The sequence below is a fragment of the Alligator mississippiensis genome, chromosome 11, assembly GCF_030867095.1.
Source record: "Alligator mississippiensis isolate rAllMis1 chromosome 11, rAllMis1, whole genome shotgun sequence".
Classification (NCBI taxonomy): Eukaryota; Metazoa; Chordata; order Crocodylia; family Alligatoridae; genus Alligator; species Alligator mississippiensis.
Window position 1 is genome coordinate 24,683,390 of NC_081834.1, and position 14,544 is coordinate 24,697,933.

The 14,544-nt window shown below is 41.3% G+C and overlaps 1 protein-coding gene across 1 annotated transcript in view; it reads left to right on the forward strand.

Moving 5' to 3' along the window:
• The window catches only part of UNC13C (unc-13 homolog C), a 524,763-nt gene that overhangs the window by 304,707 nt on the left and 205,512 nt on the right, over positions 1–14,544 (forward strand). Inside the window, exon 17 of the mRNA XM_014606134.3 lies at positions 12,592–12,725. Within this exon, the coding sequence (XP_014461620.1) occupies positions 12,592–12,725 (134 nt within the window). The remainder of the gene's footprint in view (positions 1–12,591; positions 12,726–14,544) is intronic.

The following is a 14,544-nucleotide window of genomic DNA, read 5'->3' on the forward strand; positions in this document are numbered from 1 at the left end:
CTGTCAGTCATTTCTACACCTGAGTTAATAGTACTACACCTGAGTGAAGGTTTTTAGCTGGAGCTAAAAACAGCTTTCCATGCTGTGAAACAGAAAAGAGACATTACCTGGAATGGCAAACAGACCGCAACATTGCAGGAAAAAGGATAGTTTGAATAGTGGAAGATCAAGACTATTAGAAAACGAGAGAGAGCGTCATGGATAACCTAAGGAGCCATGAAGTCAGTTGATCCAGCAGCCTGCCTGAATAGGGAGTTAGTTTTAAAGTTTTGCTGGAACAGAAATCAAAGCAAAGTGCAACAGTAATACTGTACTTCCCTCCTCCACCTTCAAATCCACCCCTAAGTCCACTCCTAAACAGAGGTATATCCTTTTATGTTATTAAAAGTGCCTTTTCCTACATTATTAAAAAAATACAGTCAACTTGGTGAGAGGCAAGATTGTTTCTGGTGATATCTTTTATTGAATTAACTATATAGTTGAGGAAAAAAAGCTTTTGGACACAATCTACCTAGGAAGGGAAGGGCACTTTATGCTCATTTAATGTCCTCCTAACTGAACGGTTGGTTAAACAAAAGACATCCTTGCCTTTTGTACATTTCCTGTACTGTCAAGGCTATCGCAAAACTTCAACCTTACAGTGAGTTTCATATAACTTCAGCCTCTCTAGCTGTTTGTTAATAGTGACATTTCCAGCCTCTCAGAAATGTTGGTCCCCACAAAAGTTGATGTTGATTTACTTTGAAAATGCAAAAACACTCTTTAAAATTATATTATCTGAGGCATTTGGGCTATACAGCTAGGCTGTTGATCTATAATATATAACATGATTCAAGGTTGCAAATAAGCTTCCATTCTATTCTCTCCTCTTTTTAAAGGGTTAATTTTCTGAAATTTTCAATAGATAACTATGTAGTCTTTACTCCCATTGGTAATCACTCACTCACAGAATAAGAGTTTCCCATTCTCCCCTCCCACCTTTATCAAGCTTAGGGGTAGGTATTTTTCCTGGAAAGTTTAGATTAAATCCCTTAATGTAGGGGTAGGCAGCCCCTGGCATGCATGCAAGAGTGTGGCATGCAAAGACATTTTGCTTGGCACACATGCCTTGGGGAAGAGGCCAGGGCTGTGCTTCCACAATAAGGATTGGGCCCCTCGCAGTTCCTCCGCCATCCACCCCTGGCATGCCAACATCTTACAAGTTGAGGTTACGGAAGTTTTTGGCGCTCTGTCCAAAAACATAGCCAAGCTCTGCCTTAAGGTTTCTGAGTTCAACATGGCCAGGACATTCTAACCTTACTATTTAAGGAGGATCTATAGCATTGGTTCCCAGCATGGTGCCCACAGGTGCCCTGGTACCCCCCTTCCTCCCCCCCCCCCCCCCAAAGTTTATTCAGGTGCCCACACACATTTTCACAATCATTAAAAATCATTATTCCAACAAAAAATGCTGTCATATTGGTGCCCGCTGCTTTTTCTTTTAAATTCGAATGTGCCCTTGGCTGCTCAAATGTTATGAACCCCTGATCTATAGTAATACCAGCTGAAGCTTGAAAATTGCCATAGACATGGTCCTTAATGGATTAGGCCTTGAAATCACTGGTTTAAACACCCGAGTACAATCAGCTGAATATTGTAACTTAAGCAGATTTGCCCATCACTTTCGTGTGTGCTCATTTATTAGGGGTACATTTCTGGAGTCTCTGCAATTCTATCAATGTGCTCCTTGTGTTACTTGTGTTTCTATATGGAGCTGTATCTCTCCCTTCTGTGAGTCCTCACTCCCTATGGAGCTCTCTCTCAGGACTCAGGTTCAATGGGGCTGGGTTCCTCCAACCACTGAATCAGTCAAACACATATATGCACATACACGCACACAGATTAACAGGACGTGCCTGAGCCAGGCCGGATTATTCAGCATTGACAGGCTAACACCCACATGTGCCTTGAACTCAATTCATCCCTTATTTTAGCAGGACAGTAATAAATGCAGTTAGGGACACATGCACACATGCTAACTGAGTATGTCTGAGCAGGCTGGGTCTGATCAGGACTTTCAGCTGATACCCTCATGCACCTCAAAACTCAGCACATCCCAATCTCTTGTTACAATGGTCCTAGTAGTAACTCCCCTGATGAGCAGACCCCACTGTAGTACTGGGCATTACAGAGATCTTTGGCTTAGGTAAAAGAAGCATTGCTGCAGAGCAACTGGGGAGGTCAAGGGGAAGAAAGAGTAAGTGAGGTTCAGAGAGAAAGTATAGCAACCAGCTTGATCATAAAAGTTATTTATTGCCAGGTATATTAACTTATGATCATACCAGTAGTAATAGCCATAGAAGAGAAACAAATAAAACAGTTACAATATTACATAGTTTCAATTAGGTATTTGAGGAAGTCTAGCTCACATTTGATTAGCAAAAGTCAGGTTTAGAAAGCTGTTCCTGGAGTAAGAAAGCAAAAGTCAGGTTTAGAAAGCTGTGCCTGGAGTCAGAGAGTAAAAGTCAGGTTCCCAGAGTCAGAGAGTGTGGGAGAGGGAGAGAGAGAGTTGGGGTCTCACCACTCAGAGAAGCTTGAACCAGTCAAGCTTCCCAGGTGTTTGTTGGAGCTTGCAGATAGGCAGAGTCCTCAGCATGATCAATGGAGGGATTCCAGGCAGAAAAATAATGGAACTGGTGTAGCTTTTGGATCCAAGCACCAGGACAGAAACTTGAGCTTGGGTAGGGGTTTTTGTAGAGAACTAACAATGGCTCAAGGGAGAACACTAGATTTGTTTATGGGTAAACAATGGCTCATATGATGGATAATAGGAACTAATCACTCCTGGCTATGGATGGCATAACTCTGAGGGAGCTCACAATACAGACAGGCAGATTCAGTGTTTTGGGTACAATAAAGGAGTCATGATTAGAATTGCTCTGATAAATGCTGAGATGGGTGTGTGTAAATGTGGGTTGATTACCATTTTGGAGCAGGGATCCTCCATCATGTAGTGTCCATTAATTAATACAATATCACATGTTCTCATGCACACACATGCTTTACCAACAAAGACAATAACAGATTCCCTTTCCTGGATAACATCAAAGGAACAGTGAGACTTATTCCCAGGTTGTGGGAAGCATTCATCATGTTCCTCCAATGCTTGGTCTTCACATATGTAACCCAAACCTTCTTTTCTCCTACACCCTCTTACATTCACTGTGTTCCACAAATTATCTTTCTGCCAGGCCCAAGTGCTATGAACTCTGGAGTACATTACTGAGTCATCAATCTGTAATCCCATTGGGTCTACTGGGTGGATTATTCTAATTTCCTTGCCTGCCACAGTTATCAGGAATAACTGCAAACTCTGCTTGTGGTGATTGTATGAAGGATTAACTAATCTCCACCAGGGCTGGAGGGCTACTTCTTACTCCATTACATGGGGCCAAATCAGGTTGATTGCTTCCATGGGAATTTGTCCTGCTATGGCTTGCTGAATCATTCCCATGATTATGTTTTGGGTGAGAGCCTCAGCTTGCTTACATACTGAAGCCAGCGAGACATTATTTTGGAGGGAGTGTAGACAAGACATCATTAACCCTTCATGACTTTCTATGGGTCCTTCCTATCCAGGAAATACCTTACTTATTAACTGCTGTTCCTCACTTAACTGTTTCAAAAATGCAGTTAATGGGGTTCCCATTTTCCCTATATTTTTGGTGGCATATGACAGTTTATTATCAAGAACATCTATATTTGTAGTTTTGATTAAAGAGAATCCTGTTCCCACAGGTGCAATCCAATCACTTAATTCCCTTTTTACCTATTTACATGGTTGGCCCCCTGCCACATTTTACCCATTCATTTCACCCTTTATGGCTACTTCCCATCCAAAGATCACATACAGGTGCAATATGAGAGATATTAATGCCTTCTAAGTGGATTTGAACCTCCTTCAGAGAAGTCTGAGTTTGAAGAATGAATTGTTCCTGTTGATCCAATTTTAACACATGGGGTCTCAAAATTGGGGCTTTTAAACGTCAGAGGGGAGCAAGGTCTGTGATCAGAGGGTTGAAATTTAAAACTGCTTCTGTCCTATCTCCCATTTAAATGAGCTGTCATCCGGTTCCATCTCTGATGCAAATACCAGGGGAGTTGCTTCACTCTTATCACCTTTATCTGGAGGGCTTTAGATGCATCTCCTACTGGGTCTTTTGTAAGTCCTTCCTGTAATCAGTTCTTGTTCAGGCAAGGGTGGGGAGGGGGTGAGTCCTTTGTAGTCAGACAGGCTGAGTACTGTGCCAGGGTTCTCCAAAAAGACAGAGCTGAGCGGTAACAGGCAAGTTAAACAACATCTAATCATAATATACAGGCTTGCCTTGCAGTATTATCCAAGATGCAGTGCAATTCAAAAGTGCCATAACATGGGACAATGTTTAAATGTCAAAGTCCAGCCTATGTTAAATGCCTGCAATGACTTCAAATGAATCAGAATTTTGCCTGTTATTATTTTACTTATGTTATAGAAAACATTTTGTCCAATAAAATAGAAAATCCACTGAAAGTCATTGAAGAATGAAGTTGAAAGGTTAGGGGTCTTCACTTCAGCCGGTACAGATGTGTCTCAGACTTACAGCTGTAGATTTTAATCCTACTTTAAACCACAGCTCATATTACTTTCCAAGCCAGTTCCCTAAATTGCAAAATGTATTTGCTTATAAAGATGCAAAATATTGAGTCTTTTTTTTTCTGTTAATTTACAAACCAATTCCAAACAATAGCAGTTCTTAAAAATTATTGAAAATATTTTGTCTCTTTAAAAAAAATACACCAAACATTGCTCTTCATATCCACGTACCATGACATTTCTGTGTTCTATTGTTGTTTTTATCTTATTTGATTAACTTGGAAATTTGGGTTACAGTCTACATCAATACATGGAAACTGAGAAGAAAATAATTTAATATGAGGTTCCTATTTGCTGATATATGTTATGTGATAGGGAGATCTTCCTTTTGCAATTTCAGTGGTGGCAAGAATAATAGTCATAGATCTTTGAGAAAATAAAAGGATCATTATAGTCACCTAATAAATACATACTATTTGATATTTTGCATAATGCGGGTCATAACATTTAAAATGGTATTTTTGTATCAAGTGTATAAACTCTAGTTGAACAACACTATTTGTGCCCATGGATATAACTCATTATAAAAGTGTTTATAAATATCCATTTATCCCAAGAAGTTATTAATCTTATGGTGCAGTATATAATAATCTTTAAAAATAGATAATGAAGAAATACCCTTGAATTATTAATTGGTTGAATTCCAAAAAAGGCCAGAAGTAAATTAAGATAATTTGAACTAAATTGGGACTCTTTCTGACATATACTTACAATGAAGCATTATCTCCCTGATGTTAAGTCCATTTGACTATGCTTGATAATGAATACAAGAGTTACTCAAAAACAGGGAAACAAAAAATGATAAAATGTCAAAACTGTTAAAATTTCAAGAAAAATGTCAGTAAATTTTAGCATTACACCTGTTATTGACTGCAATATTGATAGATTGTTTTAATCAAGGGGGTTGTGTTAATCCTTTCAAAAACATGAAAAACTGGCCATTTGAATACGATGTGAATTTGCTATTGACCTCAATTGAAGCAGGATTTCACCCCTGTTTAATGTGTTGCAAATAACATTTTTCAAGGCTCCAATTAATCTCATTATACACTAATAGGCACTACCTGTGTTTATAGGCAGTTGACTTACAAGGTCACTGCCACTTGTGCAATCTTAAAATTGTACCTAATGACCAAGAATTAATACATAGTAGGTGCATCTACACATGCAATTAAGGTGATAAAATAAACTCCAGCATGATTTGCACTGGAATTAACTGCTCCTGGGTACAGTGTCTGCACGTGCTCCTTGGACAGCAGCATTTTGAGCCAGGGCAGAGCAGCCCCAGACTGACAGCAGGCTTGGGAGGTTAGCCCCAGGCTGTGGGTGGTGGTATCAGGTGGCAGAGGGGCTGGCTGGTACACAAGAGTGAGAAAGATCCATGTTGCAGGCAGCCCCCTCACTTTAGCACCCCCATGCCCCAGCCAGCCCATCTCCATCTAAATGTGTTTTGGTAGAGTAAGTGACTGCTCCACAAGATCGCACCGTCCCGACAGTACTTACAATGGAGTTAATTAATTTACTGTGCCCTACTACTGGCACACATGTAGACAGTGACGCTTTACTGTGGGGCTAATTAGTCAACTCCTCAATGGGTAAATCTACACGTGCTGTTATGGTGCCATTGTTACTGTGCTGTCATTTAGTACAGTATCGTGTTGTACAGTACTTGTTGTACATTACAGTACTTGTAGTACATGTTGTATAGTATCAGCCAGTACTGCATTGTCTTCACCGTGCACAGTTATTTTTAGGCACTACATCGCCATAGTGACCCACTATAATGGGGCAGTACATCACTATGGCAACATAGCTACATAGCTGTGGTGTCACGTTTTGCTTGTGGATGCTACGTTGCCATAGTGCATTGGTACAGCACTGTAATGTCAAGTGTAGATGAGACCAGTAAAATACACGTGTAGATGTACCCACTGTTATTAATGCGTAATATTTGAAGAATGCACCATAAATTTAATGTCTACAAAGCATATTTATGACCCCTTGAGGAAACTTTCTGGACACAAGCTTAGTTTTAAATCAAAGGTGTTGGCTCTAAAGCTAACAAGATAGTTATGGAAGCAATGTTCAGATCTAGGGACTTGAGTGTACACATTAATAATGTCTTCTGAAATTTAAGTGTGAATATGGAATTCCTACAGTTTGGTATGTACATTTTTGTAGACAGTTTCATATGAAATCTGTACCTTTCAGTACAGTACTCCGTATGCAGTACCTTTATGCTATGTTGTACTGGAGTTAGATGACAATGATATAAAGCTTTTTTGAAGAGTAAGGAAGGAAATGAATTTCAAATCGAACTTTGGCAGGGGGTGGCAATCTATGGCCCATAGGCCAGATCCAGCCCAGGCAGTGATTTTAATCTAGCCTGCAAAGACCAGATGTTGGCAGCAGGAAGCTTCAGCTATGACAGGGGATACATGCATAGAAGTGGCCAGAAGAAGTGGCTGGTTCAGAAGCATCAGCCTGGCACAGAGCAGGTGGTATTATTTTGACCCACTGCTCCTAAACATTGTCAGCCCTTGAACATTGGCACTAATGTCCTGATAACTTAAATCAATCCCATTTGTAGACCCAAAACTATTTGATGTAATGCAGGGTTTTTCAAGCTGTTTCATGGCATGGAAAACATATCAGTATATACCATTTACAATAGGGTTTTCCCTTCCATGTTTTATCACTTGGTGGTAGGGCTGTGCGAAGCAGCTAGTATTCGCTTCAGATTCCGATTCAGCCAATTTGGGGGACAGTGATTTAATTCAGTAATTCGAATCACTGTCCCAAATTGACTCAACAGAATCTGATTCAGAGATTTGGCTACTGCTGAATCTCTGAATCACACAGGCCCATCTCCTGCCTGCTCTCCCATCCCTGACAATGGCTGCTCCACCTGGCCCAGCTCCCGGCACTTTGAAAGAAAAAAGCCCCGACTCACCAGGTGCTGCCAGGAGGTGGGGGAGGGCAATCCCCACTGCCCCACACTGCATGGGGAGCTCTGCATGAGACCCCTGACCCCCACCATTGTCCCAGCCTCACCCTCATGGCTGCCTTGCCTGCCCCAGTTCTGGCCCTTTGAGGAAAAAAAACCAAAACAAAAAACTCTTCACTCATTCCTGCCCAGCGGAGGGCATTCCCTGCTGCCCTCTGCTGCCCCACACCATGTGGTGCTCTTCCATGAACCCTCCAAAGCCCCAATTCTCCTCCTTGCAAATGAATTACAGAACAGTAAAAATATTCCTAAATCACTTGGCTTACTTAAATCTGTATGATTATAGATCAGAAGTTAGTTTCACAGACATTTCCTTGTGCTGGGAGCCCAATCTAAGATAAATTGGGGTGGGAGAAGGGGTGGATAAGAGTAGAGGGTCTACAGGGGGGGTTAGCAGGCTCGAGAGGCTAGCAGGTCCAGGGGGAGAGGGAGTTAGTTTGAGAATATGGTCCTCAGGGGGAGTTGGCTGTTTAGGCATGAGGGTTTGGGGGGCCTAAAAATAGCTCAGTTGGGCAGGGGCAGCCTCTCTAATCCTATCAAGCCCTCTCCCACCCTCACCTGACCTCACCAACCACCTACAGACTCACTACCCTCAAATTCTACCAGTCCCCCCTACAGACTTGCTAGCTCCCCAATCCTACCAAAGCCCCCCCTCCCCCCATGGACCTATTAGCCCCCCAAATCCCCCACAGACCTGCTAGCCTCCAAGATCTCACCAACTCCCCCCACATAGACCCACTATTCCCTTACCCACCCCTTCCTCTACCCCAACTTGTTTAGGTCAGGCTCCTGGCACCAGTGATCAGCCTCCTGGCTCTAGGGGTGGTTTGCAGGATTGGAGGAAGTTTGGTAGGATTGGGGGGAGATAGAAGATTCATGAGGCACAGTTGCTTGGTCCATAGGGGCATTTCCATCTGTTGGTGGGGAGGAGGGTCAAGGGACCCTTGGGGTAGGGAAGTAGGAAAAGCACAGCTCTGGTGCTGGAATGAGCATGTGGGCTTTCCCAGCCCCCTGGGCTGCACTCCAAACATGTATGGACATTCAGTAGATTGGTCTAACACATGCCCGATTTAATTAGTGCACCTCTCAGATGAACAAGGCTAGATTAGGTTGGCCATTTTTGGCCCAATCTAACCTTTAGGGAAGGTCTGTACAGCTTGGCACCTTGACACTTAAACTGACTTAACAAGGGATCTAAGTATAAGAACTGCATGTGTGGGTGAATTAACTTAGATTGGGCAGCCATTTTTTGCCCTAACTTCTGTGTGTAACATCTGTACATACCCTTACTGTATTGTATCAGGAAAATAAAATCCACTTGATAATATTTTCTAATGTGGAAGAAGGAATAAAGTACCAGCCTTTTTCTGTCATGGCAGTAACAAAACTATAGCCAATAAAAGACTTCTGAGAGCACATAGAAAGAAAAACATAACTTGTCATCCCACTTAATGAGACTGCATTCTTCTTTACTGTTAACGATAGGCTAAGGTTGAGTTTTTGTCACCAGAGCAAAGAATTCAGCAGAGTAGCATAGAAATTAAACTAGATAAGCAAGAACATTGATATGGCACTTGGATCCCCAACAGCATCTTTAAAATGTATTATCATTTTTCCTCTTTAAAATGTTTCTTTGAATCCCTGACAAGTACTTTTTTAAATAACAATGCCAGTAATTTAAACAAAGATGAGTACTGATATGTAAATGCAACATAAATAATTTTCTTGTTGCTTTATCCAGCATTTATTGAAATGGCATCATTTTGCTAATTCAGAGTTTAGAGAATACTAGTTGTAACTTTGGTTCTTTCCTCATTGAAGATCTACGACTATGAGTGTTTCAGAATATTTGCTCTTTAAAGTGAAAATATAAATGAACACTTTTAAACATTTCTTGAAGATTGTGTTGATGTAAACATCCAACATATTTCTGTGCCAAAGCAGCCCGTGTAAAGCAGCTTTTTATGGTGGCTCTACTTCACAGAAATCATACGTTGTTTGCTGTATTCAGGCATATGATTTCACATCACATAAAATAATTGCTTGAGCCACATGTGGTGAGTGTATTTAAAATATTTTTCTTGAAAAATGCATTCAGCTATACCTTTTAATTGTAAAATGGGTTTGTATAACAAAACTGCATAACACCTTAGAAAAAACATAAAATAAACTACTACTAAAGGTGCTAGCAGTACATCTTCACTATTGCAAATGCAGGGTACTTGTAATGAAGCTGTAATCTATACCAGGTGAAAGACCTTGGGTTGACAGTAATGCTCAAATACTCTTGTCACTTTTTAAAAGCCCCTTTGTTTACATGATTACTGTAAGCTGTAAGTGATATTAGTCACTTCCCCCATTGAAAATCTACTAAACATATCCTTTTATTCAATCACATTAGACATAGAAACTGTAACATTTGTAGTACAGCTGTGTGAACAATAGGTGATTAATGAGACTTTTCTAATGTATCCCATGGTGACCACAAAATAATTTTAATTGTGCAGTGTTAAAATTCCCTCTCGCCTTTCCAAACTCTTCATTAACAAATAAAATTTAATTGAGGTAAAGATAATACTAAATTAATTTATTATGACAATAAAGTAGGCCTGTTTGAAGTGATACAATGTTCATTTCAACTACCATAAAATAAGAAGTACAAAGTATGTAAGCTTAAACTTTCAAAACAACTGACATAATTATTTTATTTGGAACATAACGTCTAGAAATGAAAGTCTTGATGGATGAATTTATAGATAGATATGCAGTATCTACTGCAATCTACTTCTTAGACTAAAGGAGCTATTATAGCAGTAAAAGCTATGCTTTAATAGTAGAATTAATTAAGCTAAATTCTTTTTTTTTTAATAGAAGACAGATAGTATGAAAAACATGCCATCTTTACCACCATTCATGGTTGGGCAGGCATGACAATTAAGAGTAAGTATTTAATGCATGGCCATTAAAGTTGCCTAACACAGTTTAATTTGATCTGTATTGTGTTTAGTACAGTATAAGAAAAACAAGGTGGTTTTGGTGAGGTATTTAATTGATAAAGCTGTATAGTTGAGCGAGATTTTAGACAAGATTTCAGGCTCTGTAATTCTTCAGAAGCTTCTTTCCCAGATCTTAGAAAGGTTCTTTTACACCTGCTCCAATACGTTCTGATTAGAATGTATCAGAACATACTGCAGCATCTCATGTCGCATGTCAAATGTCAAACAAGCTTTAGTTATAGCACCCCTGCTGCTATTTTGAAATGTGGGACACAGGAAACACAAGACACTGCAGGTGTGTTAATTACAGTGGCTTCTGAGAGCTGCTCTAATTAACCCCACCACACACACACCCTGGTGCATGTGTATAGGTGCCCTTTATCCCCAAAACCTCAGCTTTGTAACATAGGTTTGTGTCTTGGACATAGCCTCTCTTGATTTGGTTAAAGGGGATTATCTGTTCTTGTATTTGCCTGAATAGAAAGGTGACCATTGGTTTCACTGTCTGAACCATACTATTAGGGCCAGTCTGATGTCGGATCAATACCAATATAAAGAAAATTGGCTTTATCAGAAATTGGCCTGATGCAGCCAATAATTTGGCCAATAAATGTCCCTGCGTGCATCTCCTAATCTCCATGGTTTCCTCTTTTTTTTCCCCCTAATTTTTCTAACCTTCTTGGCTCCTGATACTAATAAGATAAGGATACTTTAGTCCTGCCCATTCAAAACAATGATTTTATTTTCTTCTTCAGCTACAGTGACATTTTACTTCATCTCTAAGGATGTGTTTTTAAACTATACCCTGCTTTGACTGCAGTTACTGCAGATATACCTGAGCTACCTTTGAGTTAGCTAGATTAGGCATCTAGTAATATAACTGCAGCTATAAAGAACTCAGCCCAGGCCCTGAGCCCAGGCCCTACCAAGAAGAACCTGGTGCAGCCCTTGCTCCAGCCTGCAACTGCAGCCCTCCCTGCCCCACCCCACACAGATCCGGGGGCGTACCCCACCCCCCATGCCCTGCTGGGGTGAACATAATGGTGGGAACCACTCCCACCTTGATGGGATGTGGCTCTGTCCTGTGCCACACCCCGCCCCACCTGGGCAATGCCTGTCCCTGCCCCTCCCTCATCATAGTGGGCATTGATCTGCCCCCCCACACACTCCTTCCCGCCCCTTCCAACACAATGGACTTACCAGATGCATGCACCTGTATCAGAAATTGGATTGGTATCGGCTGGTATGCCTCCTTAAAAATCAGTATCAGCCCCCAAAATCTCTATTGGTGCAGCCCTAATAATAAGAGATGTTGTCTGTTGTTTCTTTGTTTAATACTGACTTTTCAAAGATGTACATACATACAGGCTCTATATCAGCAGAGCACTTTACTTGCACTTAAATCCATTCCATTCAACGAGAGACTTAAGAATGCACTCATCCTCAGTTCTGAAGGACATAAACACTTATTTAAAGGCAACCTTTATGTATAGATGCCTTTTGCTGAGTTGGGACCATAGTACCATGTATCTTTTTCTGGCTCTCTCAGTTTTGAACAATGATATATAATAAAACTAGAGTTGGCAAGCCAGTCAATTGACCAGTCCAATATTGTCAATTGACCAGTCAATTGACTGAATATATTTGACTGGTCAATGATTATAACAATTTTACCAAAAAAGTACATTTTTTGTAGTTTTCTTGACAAATATTATTTTTTATTGTTTTTGACACATTTCTTAGTGGAAAATTTGTGCTTTTCTGTATATTATATAGACCTATTGGCAATCTTTTACAAGTTTTGACTGATATTTGACCAGTCAGTTGACCAAACTTTATTTGAACAAATACCCAACCCTAATAAAAAATATGTAACTTAGTGAAACTGTCTAAATTATGTTAAATCTCATTGGCAGGGTAAGAAACAAGAAGTTCCAAGGGAAGAACAGGGACCAACTACTAAGAACCTGGATTTTTGGGCCCAGCTCATAACTCTGATGGTTACCATCATCGATGAGGATAAAACAGCATACACACCTGCCCTGAACCAGTAAGTACATTACTTTGGAAATGTAATTCAAAGAATAAATGGATTTAAGTGAAATAGAGGAAATACACTAGGTTACAGCAATTGCTACATGGCCAGGTCAGGGCTGGAGCTACCCTGTGGTCTGAGCCCCGTGCCAGAATGGGACTGGAGCCTGAGTAGTGAGGGGCCAGTCCATGGGCTGGATTGGAGCCCACACCTCAAGATCAGGCCCACATGCCCAGATCTGAACCCAGCTGCCCCCACCTAGCCCTAAACACAAGTATTGGGCCCAGGATATTGTGCTGCCTTGGCCCAGCTCCCTATGCTGCCTGTACCCAGCCCCCCATGCTGAGATTGGGGCCCCAGACCCTGCTCTGCCTCCATCCAGTCCTACCTGCTGAGATTGTGCCACCTCTCCTGGGCTCCATACACTGGGATCAGAGTTCTTGGACAATAAACTGCATCCACCTGCCACTGGCATGGGGCTTCTAGGCACCACACCACCTCCACCTAGCTCCATGTGCAGGGATCAGGCTCTAGGGCCCTGTGATGCCTCCAACCAGTCTTGCATATGGGGCCCCACACCACCTCCACCTAGGTTCATGTGCAGGGATTGGGCTGTAGGCCCCCATGCCACCTTCACCTGGCTCCATGGACAGAGGTTGGGCTCCAGGGCTTGTACTGCCTCCTCTAGGTTCTCTGTGCTGGATCAGGCCCTGTGCTACCCTGTGCGCTAGATCTAGTATGCAGAGCCATGGCCCAGGGGGCTCCCCAAGGCTGAAAGACAAGGTGTTGGATTCAGAGGTGGTTGATCTCCCCTGATGTAGAAGACAACAATGGAACTTGTTTCACACAGTTGACTAACTTCTGTACTCCCTTGGCTTCCATGACTCTTTTGGTTCTCCCATGTCTATTCAATTACTCAAACTTGGCTGACAGAATGAAGATAGGAGTACTGGTTCTGAGATTTAGCTTGGAAGAGGTCCTTGGAGACTTTTGGTAATAGCTCTGCCAATGAGCAAAGTGCAAGAGCAAAAGCCAAATTAGAGAGGAAGAATTTCAGATGACACATTCTGTGACTTGGAGCATGTATCTACTGCAGTCACTCTTGTGACTACAGCTTGTATGAATATACCTAAACTAACTTGACACTAGATAACTCAGATAATGCTACAGCTAACTGATGAAATATATATTCAGTTTCTGATGTGGGTTTCACATCTTATGCTGAGTTCTTTATAGCTGCAGTTATACTACTAGATGCCTAATTTAGCTAATTCAAAGGTAGCTCAGGTATATCTGCAGAAGCTGCAGTCAAAACAAGGACAGTGTAGACATATACCCTTAGAGATGAAGTAAAATGGCATTGTAGCTGAAGAAGAAAATTAAATCATTTTTAAATGGGCAAGACTAAAGTGTGCTTATCTTATGAGGGTCAGGAGCCAAGGAGGTTAGAAAAATTAGGGAAAAGAAAAAAGGAGCAGAGGAAAACATGGGAGATCAGGAGATGGGATGAGAGGGGCAAATGTAGGGGTGGAGTGGAACATATGAGAAACTACTGTACCTGCAACAGTAGAAAAGGAGAAGAGTGTTCTAGGGAAGGAAGAGTAAATGGGCCAGCCAGAGAAAGAGGAGGAAGGTCATGCTGTATTATGCCAAGTTTTAATAGAAAAAATCAGCAAACTCCTTTGTGGAGAGTAAAATGGAAGCAGAAAGGGAGGGGCATGTTTGAAATGGAAATGAAAGTAGAAGTTAGCATAGTCAAGTCATGGTTTTTCTATGAGACACCCCACATAACATTCAAGCAGGACTGATGAAAGTGGATGTTGGGGTAAATCTG